The sequence below is a fragment of the Hippocampus guttulatus genome, chromosome 2 (genome assembly GCF_054856545.1).
Source record: "Hippocampus guttulatus isolate MCC_2025c chromosome 2, RoL_Hgut_1.0, whole genome shotgun sequence".
Classification (NCBI taxonomy): Eukaryota; Metazoa; Chordata; class Actinopteri; order Syngnathiformes; family Syngnathidae; genus Hippocampus; species Hippocampus guttulatus.
In genome coordinates, this window is record NC_141262.1 from 15055173 (window position 1) to 15072500 (window position 17328).

The 17328-nt window shown below is 39.6% G+C and overlaps 2 protein-coding genes across 4 annotated transcripts in view; one reads left to right on the top strand and one right to left on the bottom strand.

Moving 5' to 3' along the window:
* aff2 (AF4/FMR2 family, member 2) overlaps positions 1-17328 on the bottom strand; it is a 154897-nt gene that overhangs the window by 107184 nt on the left and 30385 nt on the right. The gene's annotated exons all lie outside the window — the stretch shown is intronic.
* On the top strand, positions 1684-3278 carry LOC147208628 (galactose-specific lectin nattectin-like). Of its 2 annotated transcripts, XM_086105975.1 has the most exons (7): positions 1684-1707; positions 1848-1910; positions 2009-2027; positions 2116-2198; positions 2304-2438; positions 2931-3033; positions 3135-3278. In XM_086105975.1, exons 2-7 carry the CDS (start codon positions 1848-1850, stop codon positions 3212-3214), a joined length of 483 nt encoding a protein of 160 aa, XP_085962101.1. In that variant the 5' UTR covers positions 1684-1707; the 3' UTR covers positions 3215-3278. The 2 variants fall into 2 exon arrangements, with proteins under 2 accessions (XP_085962101.1, XP_085962102.1); XM_086105976.1 differs by lacking the exon at positions 1684-1707 and having other exon boundaries at positions 1785-1910.

The window sequence follows — 17328 nt, forward strand, 5'->3', positions numbered from 1 at the left end:
TAAAAGCAACAATACTGGTCTTGTATAATGGATGGCCACTGAGTCTTATTGCAGTCTTAGAAATTCCACATCTGATGAAGTCGGGATGTTGTGGAGCCCATCCCAGCCATCTACGGGCAGTAGGCGGGGGACACCCTGAACCGGTTGCCAGCCAATCACAGGGCACACACAGACGAACAACCATCCGCGCACACACTCACACCCAGGGACAATTTAGAGTCTTCAATCAGCCTGCCATGCATGATTTTGGAATGCGTGAGGTAACCGGAGTACCCGGGGAGAACATGCAAACTCCACATAGGTCCAGATGATTCTTTTCCTCTTTGGCCTGGAGCAGGCGACAAAAAAATAAAAAAACTTTTTAGAAAAGAAAATGTTTTGATGTGAATCTGGCCCAATCGTTTTGTGAGTACTACCTAGTTGGCAAAGTGCATTACACACAATGCATGATTAGTCAGCTTGGGAAACACTTGACAGTCCAAACATGAAACATTTGAGCAACAAGAAAAAGATGATGCAGCAGGGCTACGTAATGCGCAGACCATAGTCCTGCGTGTTCTGTCAATACTGTATTTAGATCGGGGTAGGCAACTCTGGTCGTAGAGAGCCGTGACCCTGCATGCTTTCCATCTCTCCCTGCTGCAACACACCTGATCCATGTGAGCAGCTCACCAGCACGCTCTGTAAAGCCTCAGAATGATTCTGATCATCTGAATCAGGTGTGTTGGAAGAGGGAATTTCGAAAACAAGCAGCACTGCGGCTCTCTAGGACCGGAGTTGCCTAACTTTGGCTCAGATGCTGACAAGAAAAAGGACAGCTGGCCAGAATGTGTGACAAGACGTTGAAACAGATTCATGCATATTCAACAAATGTTGCAGTTTCTGCCATGAAGAGTAATTATAAAGACAAAGATTCATTAAGGTCTTACGTCACCTCCTGCTCGGGCATTTTTAGACTCCCAAGCCTTCCTTCTGTGTGACTCAACAAGCACATACTTTGAAAACAATCACGACCTCATTTGACTGGGATACTGGTATACTAAACAACAATGTGGATAGGTGTGTCCTTCATTACGGAGGTATGGGTCCACCCAAATGTAAGTGCTGAGGCGTGTGAGGTGTGTTTTGTGCTTAGTGAATAATGCTGGCATTACTCGGTTAAGCTGGTCTATTCAGTCAAGAGAACATTTCAGTGTGTGCAGGTGCACCACCCTGCTTCTCATCTTGTGCCTTTTGTTTCACAAAACTCGTTTCCCAAAGAATGTTAACATTTCCTTGTGAGAGGGGAGTTAATCTAAAAAAACAATCATCATTATCAAATCCAACAATTTCTCCTTGGAGTGTTTAGATCAGGGGATGTCGCAAATATGATTCAACTGTTGGCTTGTGAAGACTCTTTTGTTGTGAAGGGCGATAAAAATAAACTTGACCTGACTGAACGTGTCAGTTCTCGTCTAGGCTTCATTTCGGGATAATTGCCCAGATGCACATCACATGAAAAAAGTTACCCTTGCTCGTTAAAACCTCCCCAAAAGCTACACAGGTGACTCGCCTGAACAGCTTTCCATAGGTTGTTGGAGAACTCGTCTGGTGTGTCATGTGGCAAAACAATGATTGCCATATTTAACATTTATGGGGTGTGTCAACCCAGCGTATAAAAAGGACTGCTCGGAGTTATTTTCAGCATCAAGCATCACCATCGCAAAGGTAACTTCACGCAATAAAATGTATTACTAACAGGAACATTTCAAACCACACCACATGAGATAGATTACAGATATGATCAGATTGTAACCCGCATGGTCAAACGCACAAATGAAGAACTGTATTCTTCTGTCACCGCACAGATGGCATCTGCTCTTCGCTCCTTGCTCCTCCTTTGCGGGATCTGTGGACTGTTGACTGGAATCGTAAGTCAAAATTTCACCTGGTGACTTCAACGGATGTATATTTGCGATTGTGTTTGATGATCAGTCATGATTTGCCCTCTTGCTTTTCATCTTCACAGTCCTGTCAAACGTTGAAAGGTTAGTCTTCGTCTCACCCTTGGATTTCTTCCTCACCTTCTTCCCCCAGATTGAGTTGTTGCCTAAAAGGGCTAAAATTGTGTTGCAGGGTACTGCCCTAAAGGCTGGACTCGGTTGAATGATCGCTGTTTCATCTTCCAACATGATCAGAAAACCTTTGCTGATGCAGAGGTTTGGAAGACTTTCACCAAGTAGTCGCGGCATCGTTCATAACAGTTTACGTGATAAACACTGCTTTTTTGTTTTTCATTTCTTTGTTTGGTTTTGTCACGTCAGCACATCTGCAACATTCTTGGTGGGAATCTGGCCTCAATCAACAATGCCCTGGAGAACCAAGTGATTATTGAAATAATTCGGGAAGGCGCTGGTATTTTTGAAGAGACCTGGATTGGATACCATGACACTCTCCTGGTAAAACCTTGCTCAGTACTGAAGTTCGGTTTCATTCATGTCGATTGCGCTCACGGGAAATCTCCTTGCCACATAGAACATGAATGTGTCCTCCCGGCTCAATCTTGTCACCGGCTTAACCGAAGCAAGTAGAGTTGAGCGTCAGTCTTTATGAGAAGGGGAAACTGCAGTGCCCTGGAATTAATCATGTCGCTTCACCGACAGGTGGACACTGGTCAAATCCGCGCTGGCTTTGGGACGACTCCTTATAAATGCACTTAGCTTTCAGGATAAATGACACTTTTGACAATCACATTCCAATCAGCTGACTGCGTTCTCCACCTTCCTGCTCCGAGTATGACTTCAAATATCAGTTTCACGATGATCATGCTGATAATGTTTCAACACAATCAAGGTGGATTTACCTTAAATGAACGGATTACCAAATATCGGATGAAAATCCAAGCTGTCGTTTTCTTGTGACTTATTCAAATGGAGCTTTTTGTCTTGCAGGAGGGTAACTTGGTGTGGACTGACGGCAGCAGTGGAACTTTCAGTGACTTTGAGCCTGGTATACCATTACCACTTGAGGACTGTGTGGACATCGAGACCCCATGTAAAAATGAATCCACTTCTTTGTTTTGTAGAAATGTCATCAAAATTCAGTCTTCTGAGGATTTCATGTCGTATTCCTTTTGTTTTGTTTTTTTCTTGCAGCTGAAATGTGGCATGAACACGTCTGCGACGATCTCAGTCCGTATGTTTGTGCCAAGAAAGTGCATGTCAAGCAACACTAATCGGGCCATCATATCATCTTTACTACCTTCTGGATGAGAATAAAAATACTTTCGGGATACTGTATCACTGATTTCTCAGTTTATTCATTTATTCCTTCTTTTGATTCTTCTGCACCATTTAGTTGTCATTGATTGTGGTCAGTCAAGAAAAACCTTCAGGCTTATGACGAATAAATGAAGGAATCTACTTCTGCATAAGAAATGTGTTTGTGTGCTTTTTGCTATTTAAAGTTGGATTTACATTGCAGGTCCAAGTGCACAATTCTGTACGTACTGTAATGCCTATGTGATGTTCATTTGACAGTCTATTTCCACGTCCTGTTCAAGTGACGCATCACATTCGAGGAACACTTGAAACATCCCACATACATAAATACGTGTCGACTGCAGGCTGTGACATCGTCAAACTAAAAGATAAAACAAACATTAAACATTACAGAGCATTTAAGTTGACCCGAAATAGCGATTGAAATGAGAGTAACCTCCACATGACTGCACACTATTTAATGACGGACAAACATTGAGCGTAGCATATACATACACCAAGATGCTCTATATTTAAATCATCTTTAATGATCTCCACACATCAAAGGTACTACATTAACACCCTACATTTTCACAGTGGTTTTGATCATGGATTCTCAACCGACGTGCCGTGGAATACTGGTGGGAAATGAACACTTAATTTGTCGAAGTAATAAGTATCTACCGGTTAAAAGTGTATCGAGATCAGGGATAGGCCACTCCGGTCCGAGAGCGCCAAAGTGTGACATGTTTTCCATCTCTCCCTGCTACAACGCAGCTGATCCAAACGATTTGCTCATCAGCAAGCTCTGTAAAGCCTGAGAAGGATTCTGATCATTTCAATCAGGTGTGTTGGAAGAGGGAACTTCGAAAACAAGCAGGACTGTGGCTCTCTAGAACTGTACTTGCCTACCCCTGATTTGGAAAGAAGCTTTGCGGCCTGCATGTGTCACCGAGAGTTTGTGGGTCTGCACCACTGAGCACATGCAGTATTTGTGTCTTATGGGAAGAACTGTCAGAAGAGTTCAAGGCAACCACATGAAATATGTTTCAACTAATTTAAAGCCATGCAGACATTTGCAGCAAAGTTTTTCTTTGCCATCTGAGCTCAATGAGCCTGTGCACACATTTTGCACAGTTACTGGGGATTAGAGCGTTCCTCTGAAGATGAAAGGCATTTGTTTCGGCTCAAGTGAATATATCACCATTTATCTCACATCTGAAACTATGTTTTGTAAATACACACTTTATAATTGAGCAAAAAGAGCCAATTTATTATATCACTTTGAAGCAAAACAGTAAAACAGTGAACACTGACAGCATGCAGTAGCTCCACTCATTTAAATGAGAAAACATGCAAATGGGGGCTTTTATGTTTAAATGCTTCCCACAGTCCTGATGAGCTCTTTTCAGAGCAGATTGGGTGATATGACACTGTCGGAAAGGCACAGGTGTTAGTGAAGCCATTAATGGGGGCTTTTTTTTCCCATTCAGGCTTCCCACTCCAGCCTGTAGCAAAATCATGGAATACAGCCTTCAGATTGCTTAAGAAGCACAAATTGCAAAATTGCAACAAAAAAAAAAAAACACCCAAAAAAAATAAAATCTAATTTCTCTCAGTAAATGTATATGGGTCCTGATAGATTTGGTTGCAGAGTTGTCAAAGGCGCAAGTGATTTGAGGAGCATCATGCTGGTTTCAAGCCCTATTTCCACCAAGTGGCACAGTACAGCACAACTCACTTCAAACTCATGTTTTTGCTATGGCCATTTCAGTTTCAGCTACAGTGCATAACTACTTTGGCAGTGGTTATTATAGCAGCAGGACAGCTAGGAAGACAAATGTGATATGGAGCAGTGCTGTCTGCTAACATTATCAGTAAAAGCATTTGATTAAAAGAGAAATGTGTCTCTCCATCGCAATAAGGTGACCAGATGGCCTCTTTTTATTTTTATTTTTTAAATTTAATCTTATTTTATTTATTTATTTTACAAATACACAGAATTTTCCAATACTTTTGAATGCCATTACATCAGTCAACAAAATAAAAGTTTTGGGGGAAAGGAACCTCAACCAGCATGTATTCTGTGATTGGTGTTTCTGTCTCTCCTTCTGGCTGCATTGTCAATACTGGGCTTTTTCGTCACCGTTTATGCCATAAATTGACGTTCTAAAGGACAATTACCCACCACTGATTGATTGTGATCACTCGGCATGTATACTGGTTAATATGACAACCAGATTTGTAGTTCAGAAACACAGGAACACCAGATGGACCAACCAATTACATTTTTCAGTCAATTTTGTAATGGAGGGTAACAACTAAATTCTGTCATTTCCTGGCCAAGGAAATTTGGGGATCTTGCCTTTTTTTTTTGGAACAGTGATTTGGAGATGAAAAGCTAAAATGTTTCATTTTGCAAAAACAATGTGTTACGATCAAAAAATAAATGGTAGGAGAAAGGGATGCATGCCTCCAGCGACATACATTTACTGTGACCAGCGGGAATATTTTACTCTCATTAATCAAATTCTCAACCCAAATATGAAGCCAGGAGATTGTTGCAATTTGAGGGGGCATGGTGATGCACGCTGTGGTACTGGAATATGCAAATGAAAGGCTTTTTAGCTGTTTGTGCAACTTTCCCTTTTGTTTTTGACACTGCAAAGAAGCAAACTTGCCAGATCAGTGTGATCTAAATATATCATAAATGATCCTACATTATAATTAGGATTTCTCTTTTGTGGTTAAAATCACAGTGCATTTGCCTCTGAATGCAAGTGGCATTCCCATGCACTTCGAAAGGTCGGCGGTCAGAAATGTTAGACATGCTGCATTTGTTAGTGCTTTGAGGCAGGATGGTTGTTCGTCTCTGTGTGACATCATGAGCTCATCAGTGCGATTCACATTCACCGGTTTGTAACAGCTGAAACAAAGTCTTTCAACACTTGCACAGTAACTTGCATTTACCATCACCGCACCCTAGCGCGAGTTTATTTCCTTTTATGACTTAGCTTACAAAATGTCAATCATGTTCCAAGCCCAACCCTAATTGCTGTTGAGTTGATGCGTCACAACTTGCCGTCTTGAACAAGTAATTGCGATTATCGTGAATTGTGACGAGTGACACACGACACGGCTGAGCTATGACAGGACGGGGGGTAGGGAGCAGTCACATATTACAAGGTCAATAGCCACCGAGGAAAACCTAATGAGTCTGTCTGGCTTCTTGTCATTTGCTCCCGTCTGTCATGACAGCATGAAGTGGCACTGGGATTGTGTAACCCTCTTGGCTCTTCACACATTAAATACTGAACAAGTGCTGTACTTATTCATTCATCCATTTTCTACACCGCTCATTACATTATTTCCTCATTTGAGTCACGGGTGAGCTGGAGCCCGTCCTAGCCGTCTATGGGACACACGATTATGCTCACGTTCACAATTTAGTCTTCAGTGAACCGAACGCGTGTGTTTCTGGAACGTGGGAGAAAGCCAGAGTACCTGGAGAAAATCCCAGACAAGCACAAGAATATCCAAACACCACTCAGGAGGGTCAAGATTCAAACCCAGAACTTTTTGACTGAGGGGCAGGCGCGCTGACCGATAGATCGCCATTTTTTTTTCCTGCGTTAAATAACATAAATTATGAATGATGGGAACCAGGAAACCGGAAAGGAATGAAAATACAGAAAGTCGTCAATACAAAATCCTTAGAGTCCATCTCACAATGAACAGAAAATCTAAAAGGTTAGGAGCCTTCGAAATGAATATTTTACATAAAAACTCAGGAGTTGGCAAACACAATGAAATTTTGCTCCTGCAACAAGCGATTTCAACAGTGACTTCAAAGTGACAGCTATAATGTGCCTTTTTTAATGAGTGATTCTGAACATCGTGAAGAAATCATTTTATTCATCCAAGCCTGCGCTTCTAACAGATGAAACGCGCCTGATTATTATACCTTTATCTCAAGCGGTGTTATGCAAAGCCCTTCATATACACTTTGGGTCTTTGCGTTTTATTTAGCCTGCATTAAGCCGAGCGGCTCAATTAAGTCTAAACCCTCGGATGTGTTCACTGTGTGTGTTCATGGAGTGGAGGGAAGGGGCTGGGGGTGTCTGCGCAGATCGTAGGAGTGCTTTAAAATGACAGGGAGGAGTGAGGGGGATAATGAGAGGGGGAGGAGTGGGGTGAGGGGGAAGAGGAATAGCTGTCAGGCTGCAGACAAAAGCTTTGTTTGAAGTGTCACTTCAACGACACGTTTTTGTCAGTATGTGTTTGTGTGCGCTTTTGCCGGTTTGTGTGTTCGTTCTGAAGGCATTAGACATCAAGAGGAAATATCAGCAGGCATTCCTGGACCCTCAGTGAAGAAGAGAATGCGCCACAGTGCCACCATCAACATGAAAATATACAGCTTGTACTTTTTCTCCCTTGTAAAGATGAACAATATCAAAATTCTCACAATCGTGCCTCAGTGTGTTCCGCGTCACAGCAGGCATGATAATGAGACACGGGCTTCAAACACATTTTTACCTTCTGGCTTTGTTTCCATGCCTATCACACAAATGCGTGTGTTTGACACTGATGGATGGATAAATAGACCGAGAGCGAGGCCAAGAATAAGGGGGCACTACTTTGTAGTTTTCACCTTTGCATCACATCATAAAGGAGCAAACAATGACAAAAAAAAACAAACAAATAAGAATGTGTTCTCGTTCATCTGCGTGCAATTTTATTTTTTTAACTCATGTTTATGCACTTTCTTGTTTTGTGCTAAGAAAAATCTCACTATTTCCTAATTTGTCAAAAATCCTTCAGATCTTTAAAGAAACGCTCCTTAGCTCGACATTCCACGAATGCTCGACAGAAATATGTCACTTTACTTTGCAATTTTACAAACAGTTGACAACACCGGTTAATTATGTACCTTTTATCATCGAGTGGAAAGGCATTTCATTGTTCCACCTGCCACTATACATCATGAATCAACAATTGTTACAGCTGCAGCTGTTGCGAAAGCGCGATATACATAAATAAAGATGCATTGTATCGTATGAAATATGTTTTGGTAATATAAATAATTTTTCATATCAATAAGTGACAATGACGAATTTTCCGCGACGCACCTGATGATCACTCATAGCCCGCTGTTGGCACACTGGTTGGGAATCACTGCTCCTTCAATTTAGATGTGTGTCGCTTTCTGCCTGCGAGTGTCAAACATCGCCTCCAACTACAGTTAAGATAGTTGACGAATGGTTTGTCACATTGGCACGCAATTAACACAAAGCTGGTCCATTATGCTGAACTCTGAGAGGCTCCCTCAAATAATCTGGATTGAAGTCAACTGTCCCATCTGCTTGCAGAGAGTTGCCTTCATGAATCAGGTTGGTAGATTGTGCTCCCAGATGTTCTAAAATTGTACCACCAAAACCCCCTGCCCCCGCATACATGGCTGAGCTGCCCTTGTGCAAGGCACTGCAACTGCTCCTCGGGCAATAAAAATGCTGCCAACTCTCATGTTTCACAAATTATGCGTGCTTGCTGGGTTCACTGCAATGACGGGTCACTTGTAGGTCACATTCACTCTCATATATCGACAAATAAACTGGATGCGATAAGCGAGCGCGAAAACTCAGACCACCTGTGATCTTGAAGAGTGATAAGCCGTATGCTAAAAGGGGTAGTTGGAATACTCTTTAATATTCATAATTCTCTCAAGGCACTCATGAATAAAACAATGGCCACAGTTTGACCATGGAATGGATTATTTTCATTTAAAATATTTAACTCAAACTTCGATCATACAAACACTCAACATACTACTTGGAAAACACACAATTAAAATCACCCATTTTCTTTACACGTTATTTTTCAAACCAACACAAGAACCCTTGGTGACAGTGTGTGCGTGTGTGTGTGTGTGTGTGTGTGTGTTAAATAAGTGTGCTGTGCATATTTAATGGTGCGCCTGCCTGCTTGATTGTGAGTACTCAGACATACAGTAATGGCTTTTAGGGACCACCGGAATAAAAGGAATGGAAATAGCGATAAGGAGGAGAGATCAGAAGGGCGAGATTCTCGAGTGTGTGTGACACAATGAAAACAGACCACTCAGACACATTTCCGAGAGCAAACACTTTTGAGCAGAATCATTGTCAGAGCAAACACGGACTCCCGTGTCTCTAAAGGACATCACACCACGTCCCTAAATTCATTGGAAATGCATGAAAAAAACCCTGTCGCTACTTTTTCCACAAAGACTAAATATCATCGTAGAAGAGCCTCTTAAAATGTGCCAACATCAGGATAATCAAGGTCAACATTTATCTTCTTTACATTTATTCTGCTGAAGTTCTTCTACTGCTTAAACAGTAGAAGTCTCTATAAAAACTTCACAAAAATCAAAGAATACCTGACTAAATTCAATAAATTTAAAATAATTGCCATATCAGAAACTTGGCTTGATGAAGATAAAACAACTGAAATGGAAATAGAAGGTTATGAAATGTTTGCAACTAATAGGGAAAACAAAAAAGGAGGGGGGGTTGCAATATATGTAGACAAAGCACTTAAATGCAGTAAAATCGAGAGATTGACAAACACAATAGAAAACCTAATGGAATGTCTAACCATTGAAATACATAATAAAAAGGCATCAAATATCATCATAAGTTGCATCTATAGGACACCAGGATCATGTATTGACACATTCAATAAAAAACTAACAGATATGCTCAGTTACAACAACGATAAGAAAACACGAATAATATGTAGTGACTTTAACATTGACTTATTAAACCCAAATGGACACAAAAAAACAACCGACTTCATAAATACTATGTACAGCAACAGCTTTTTCCCAGTAATCCTGAAACCTAGCAGAATAACAGTTGACACGGCCACATTAATAGATAACATATTTATAAATAAGATTGACCATAAAATGGAAAGTGGACTTCTCATTAATGACATAAGTGACCACCTACCTGTTTTTGCAGTTTTTCATAATTATTTTGATAGAAAAGCTAAGTCAACAACTCACATAACAGAAATAAGACTAAGAACCCAACGCTCCACCGACGCCTTTAAGCAAGACCTAGAAAAACAAAACTGGACCGAGGTCTACTCAAACGAAGACCCAAATACAGCGTTTGAAGTATTTCAGTCTACCATAATCTCTTTATATGATAAACATTTTCCATTAACTAAAGTCTCCAAAAAGTATAAAGACCCAAGTAAGCCATGGATAACGAAAGGCATAGAAAACGCATGTAAAAAGAAAAACTATTTATATAAATTGTTTTTAAAATTGAGAACTGAAGAAGCAGAAAAAAAATATAAGACCTATAAAAATAAACTAGTAAATATTATAAGAACCAGTAAAAGAGATCATTATCATGCACTATTAGAGCAGAATAAAAGTAACACACAAGAAATATGGAAGATACTTAACCAAGTAATCAGAAATAGTCCTAAAAAAATGTATTATCCAGAGTATTTTATCAAAGGCAAAAATACTATTTTGGAAAAAACTGCAGAAATAGCAACTGAATTTAATGAGTATTTTGTCAACATCGGCAGTAACCTAGCAAAACAAATTCCTGATCCAACAAACTTGTTTGAAATAGATAGATATGTAGAAAAAAACTCCTCCACGATGTTCCTTACTGCTGTAAAACAAGAAGAAGTATCAAATATTATAAAAACTTTTAAAAATAAAAAGTCAACTGATTGCTTTAATATTGACATGACAATAATAAAGCAGATTATAGAATATGTAGTGCGACCTTTCACGCACATATGCAACCTGTCATTCAAAGCTGGTATCTTTCCATCAAAAATGAAAATTGCTAAAGTTATTCCAATCTATAAAAGTGGAGAAAGACATCGGTTTACAAATTATAGACCAATATCACTACTACCACAATTTTCAAAAATATTAGAAAAACTATTTTCTCGCAGACTTGATAGCTTTATACAAAAGCATGCGCTGTTAAGTGAGAATCAATATGGCTTCAGGGAAAAACGGACCACCTCAATGGCAGTTATGGAGTTTGTGGAAGCATTAGCCACTAATATAGACAACAAAGAATTTACTGTTGGGGTTTTCCTAGATCTAAAAAAAGCTTTTGACACAATAGATCACAGTATATTATTGAAAAAACTAGAAAGATACGGCATTAGAGGTGTAGCTTATAAATGGATAAAAAGTTATTTAGAAAACAGATATCAGTACGTGCAACTCAACAATAAAAAAACGAATCAACTAAAAATCACTCACGGAGTTCCTCAGGGGTCAGTGCTTGGTCCAAAACTATTCATCTTATATATAAATGATATCTGCAAGGTCTCAAAACAATTTAAATGTGTCCTATTTGCTGATGATACAACTTTCTACTGTTCTGGAATAAATCTGAAACAGCTCCTGACAACCGTAGAAAACGAATTAAACAAATTAAAAAACTGGTTCGACAGAAATAAATTGTCACTTAACCTGAAAAAATCGAAGTTAATTGTTTTTGGCACAAGACCAATCAAACACCAAGCTAAAATTATGGTAAACTCAATTGAGATAGAAAGAGCGTATGAAACCAAGTTTCTCGGATTAGTAATAGACTCAAAACTATGTTGGAAGCCACATATCGATAACGTAAAAAGAAAAATAGCCAAAACCGTAGGGATCCTCTACAAAACCAAGGAAGTGCTAAATAAGAGATCTTTGTATACATTATACACTTCATTATTATTACCATATATGACCTACTGTGTGGAAATATGGGGAAATGCCTGCAAAACAAACACACTCCCTATTCTCAACCTACAAAAAAAAGCAATTCGAATTATTAATAGATCAAAATATACGGAACCCACAAATCCACTATTTATCAAATTAAATACGATGAAATTTTATGACCTGGTTGACTTTAAAATCGCCCAATTAATGTACAAAGCACACAATAACCTGCTCTGCCAAAACATTCAGAAGTTTTTCGAAATTCGAGAAAGCAGCTATGATTTAAGAGGTACCAACTTATTCAAAAAACTCAAAACAAGAACAAACATCAAGCAAAGAAGTGTATCTATCAAAGGCGTTAATCTGTGGAATAATCTCGAAACGGACCTGAAAATGAGTAAATCGCTTGCTGAGTTCAAAAACAAATTCAAAAAAATAGTACAAACAACCTACATCAATCAGAGTTAAAATGATAAATTCAAAACATTAAATATAATGATAAATCAGAACTAAGTTGATAAATAGAGAAAGGTATATAAATATCCATTATGAATACAAGAGAAAATTGACACAAGAGTGTCAGGGTGTGGAAGTATATAATCCCGATACAAACCAAAAGTTGTAAAAATATCACGGTTAAGGGTAAAGTATGAGCCTTAATGGAGACTTCTTTCTTCTTACTTTTTTCTTTTCTGATTGATATAAAAATGATTTATTAGATACAATCACATAACGGGGTAGGACTAGATAAGTTTTTTACTTCTTCCTACTCCCTTGAACATAATAACTGTGTTGTATGAAGATTGATTTCTTTCTTTTTTTATCTACCTTATTTTCTGTCAAATTATTACTGTATATATGTTTTATGTTCAATAAACAAACCAAGTACAAAATAATGCTTTCTCCAGTTCACAATGTGCCGCTTACGATCATCCTTCAATCTGTTGGCCTCGAACTCTGTCATGATTTTGTCGCCTTTACGGATGAGTGTCGAAATTGTCGACTTTGCAAATTGGTAGCCTCGGCTGAGTTTCGTCTGGGAGAATCCCTTTCGAAAGTGAGTGACAATTTCAGCCTTTGCAGAGAGTGAGATTTGATTCCGTTTACCAGACATGTTTTCAGACCATGTGCGCCGTGCCTCCGGCGGTACAAAAATATAAGAGGTGATCAGTAGCGTTGCGAAGCAATGGAGCGGAATCCCGCGCTGTACATCTCGTTCATAAGCGAGGTCGCGGTGGCAATTAGCTTCCCACGGTCCGTCGTAGCGAAGGCCTTTTCACTCTTGTGGGGAAAAATCTGGTCGATGTTAACGTTATGAAAGTGTTCGTTGTAAGCAAAATCGGCAAAAGGGAAATGAATTGCGAACGTTATAGGGGTGAAAACGTAAGCATGATACGTTGAAAAGAGGTTTGACTGTATCTTGCCTTTCAATTTCATCATATATTTTAATGTGACTAACTCGTAACTACACAAATAATGTCAAGCTAATGAATAGCTCGGCTGAATAAAAATGTCTGCAAATGTAAGTCACTTTGACATTGTCTTCACAAAGCTACTGAGTGTATTTATCCTGCCACTGTTTAGTATAGAAAATGTACACGAAACATTTCCAAAAAGAATGTTAGTTCCAGCTTTTATCAAGGTATTTATACTAATTTGAAAAACAAAAACGAATAGTCACCATAGTTACTTAACTTGGGCGGCACGTTGTCAACTGGTTAGCACGTTCGCCTCACAGTGCTGAGGTGCAGGGTTCGATTCTAGCTTCGGCCTCCCTGTGTGGAGTTTGCATGTCCTCCCTGAGTCTGCATGGGTTTTCTCCGGGTACTCCGCTTTCCTCACACACTCCAAAAAACGTGCATGACAGGCTAATGGAACCCTCAAAAATGACCCTCGGTGTGAGTGTGAGTGTGGATGGTTATTCGTCTTTGTGTGCACTGCGATTGGCTGGCAACCACTTCAGGGTGTTCCTTGCCTACTGCCCGAAGACAGCTGGGATATACTCCAGCACGCCCGCGACCCTTGTGAGGATAAGCAGATTAGAAAATTTATGAATGGATGGTTACTTAACTTCATCTGTATCGACCTCAAGTTCCTCTTCTAGCATTTGCAGTCAATAAGAGCATGGAGCCCACTTCTTCGTCCAGCAGTTAAATTTAAAGGAGGCCATATCCAATCTCTTTGCGAGGCAAGTTGTGTCTGCCTGTGGCATGTGGAAATGTTGCTTTTAATGGCAGTGCTTAAAATGCAACATTTAAATGTGCAAAGTATTGTAAGTTTCCTGTACATGTGAGTCCGCTAAGACAAGTGTTGATTTATATTTCCTTTACTTTCTATGGGAGATTGTTTTTGAAGGTCAAAACAGACATTTTCAAGTGTCCTAAAACCAATTGTGTTTGGCTTTTGCGATTCAAGTTACAATAAATCAAATTCTAATTTAAAAACCTGAGTCAACAGGAATATTCAGGACGTAGCTCGCATTCTCCAAATAACATTATGAATAAAAAATTCTATGTTTTAAAATTGTTCATTTCTCTTTATGCCTGCATCGAGCACATACAGAATGTAAGACTTTTATCTTAAATAAGCACATTTTACATGCATTGCCAAAGAGGGTGCCTATGCATTGAACGCATCACAATAGTGAACACAGCAAGCAAATCCCATTAGCGACACGCCGGAGCAATGGGCAGCTCTCAGCACTGGGAAATAGAACTTGGGCCGGGGGAGGGGGGGGCACGTTCACAGCATTCTTGCATTTTTTTCACAGTTGCTCAACTCAATGTTGCCCCAAAATGATGAATGTCCCACACATTAGAAAATACCAGTTGTAATCAGCAAAGACTAGAAGTGTCAATGACATTTTTTCCCAACATATTATTCAACCTGAAGATTTATTTCTGCTTTTGAACTTCTGACTCTGCAAGCCCAGTGACAAAATAATTGCACCAAAAGGACGGGAAAAACATCATGCGCCTGATTGGGAACGAATGTGTGCTGGAAACTATATTAGTGCTGCAAGATTACAAGGTTTTTCTTCTGTGGCCGGCACAATAAACGATGGCAAATTCTAAATGATGGTGCACACAAAATACTGATTGCTCACCGTTGCCTTTTGAAAGGAATAGTGATTATGCTCTGATTTTCCAGATCAGCGATGGAGGCTTTCTTTACTTCCTGACTTTCACATGATAATAATGAGGGTTGATAATTGAACACACACTCAAAAAGAAACCCTTCAGCCGCGCTCCCCTCACAGACTCCCACCACCACATTTAATATGCTAACTACAGTATTAGCTGATGAGAAAGAATTAGTGCATGGTAAATTGATTAATTAGGTAATGAATGAACACACTTAACTACATCCTGGATCCTGTGAAATGGACCTGGAGAAGGAGGGACACAGCCAAATAATCAGATAACAGGTTAGAGAGGGAAGGACAAAAGATGGAGAGAGTGAAGGAGGAGAAGGAAGATGAGGAGGAGGGGGGAGTCAGACGAAGAAGGCGTGTGGAGATGCTAATGCTTGCAAGTCGTGGTCTGGCTGACACACAGATGCACACGTACTCAAATGCGCAAACACACACACACACACACACACATGCACGCACATGCACAGTTGATAAGAAAAACAATGTTAGACAGGCAGTTTATCATAAGGGCAGGATGAGACAGAGAAAGATTAGACACCATCCCTGTGTGTGTTTGTGTGTGTGAGTGTGTGTGTGTGTGTGTGTGTGTGTGTGTGTGCACTTTTCCCAAGAGAAAGTCAGTTAAAGATGAGGCAAATTTTGTCTCATTTTGCATGTTGATGTCTGTGCTGAGTGTAAACGAAAAGCACATTTCACAGTCTCAATTATATTTATTGGGATGTATCACACCTCATAATTCATTTGCTGTAAATACATTCAATGGCTTTATAATTGTGAATGTTTTCCAAGATAGTCAAAATGTTTATCAAATGTGTCATCTGACATGTAGTGAGTTAATCATGCCCATTATCACACTTTTGATCTTTGTCTCAGGCATTTGCCGTGATGTCACATGCTTGTCAGAGCCGCTGGCATCCTAGCATGCCGTTGCATGCACAACTTTTGCGCTTCCTCTGGTATCCACAGTGATGAAATTACCAGATTTTGGACATGTAATTAATATGACAGTCATGTAATCCTCAAGCTAAAATTTTACTCATTCCCATGTGTGTACAGTACATAAAATAATCAAGGTCAATGATATGATGCTAATCACATGGAGCAGTTACTGTAGAGACGTAGTTACAGTTACATACATAAAACATGTATTTGCCATTAGGCTAGGTCACTAACATGATAGACATAATCATTTAATCCTCCATCCACATTGATTTTATGTACCGAAATGATCGTGAAAATATTTACTGTGGATATGTTCCAGACCAACCCACAGTGGAAAATCCACAATAAAGAGAGGCCATATAAAACCTTTTCGTTTTTCATCAGAGATTTACCCTCCCTTATGCTTCTAACACATTTTAACTGATGGAAACACTCAAACTTAATCAAAACACTTTTGGAAGTATTCCTTAGGGCCTGCACTCACTCGTACAGTTCTCCAAATCTGATGCAACATGTTCATGCTTTTAGCTGTTTAATTGTCACTTCCAGTTTAGGTTGAATGGAAAACTGAAACAGAGGGCTCCATTTTCGCACGTGTGCTCGGTATAAAACCTGCCGCATCTTGATTTTTGTGCCAGGGCAAGTATAGTTTAACTTGTTTGTTTTTTTTGTTTGTTTTTAATTTGGAAACCGTTGTGGCAGAGAGAGGGCGTTCCCTGCGCCATTTGACCATTTGGTGACTGAAAGTAAATGAGACTCTAGACCAGTGGTTCTTAACCTGGGTTCGATCAAACCCTAAGGGTTCGGTTAATCAGTCTAAGGGGGTTCGACAAAGCCTCTGCCATGGAGATGAAGACACACCCGACATGTTAATTAGTTATGACACGCTCGCTTGGCCATCACTGGCTGGTTCATTTTATGCACAATTGAAAAAATGTTGACTATGTAATCGTACTAATTGTGTTTACATTTTTTCTGTTTTTAATAAATGCATTTTTTAATGTCTTGAATTTGCAAAAAATCTGACTTTTTATTTCTCACTAATGAAGGGTTCGGTGAATGTGCATATGAACCGGTTGGGTTCGGTATCTCCCTAACAAGGTTAAGAACCACTGATCTAGACCAACTTGGACCATTGCTTAGTTGTAGGTCATGTGATGTAATGCGATTTTGGTGAATCTGATCGAGGAGAAGGCAGATAGATTCTGCACTCCGCTGATATGTGTGGTGGATGTCATGGTATTTTATTCATA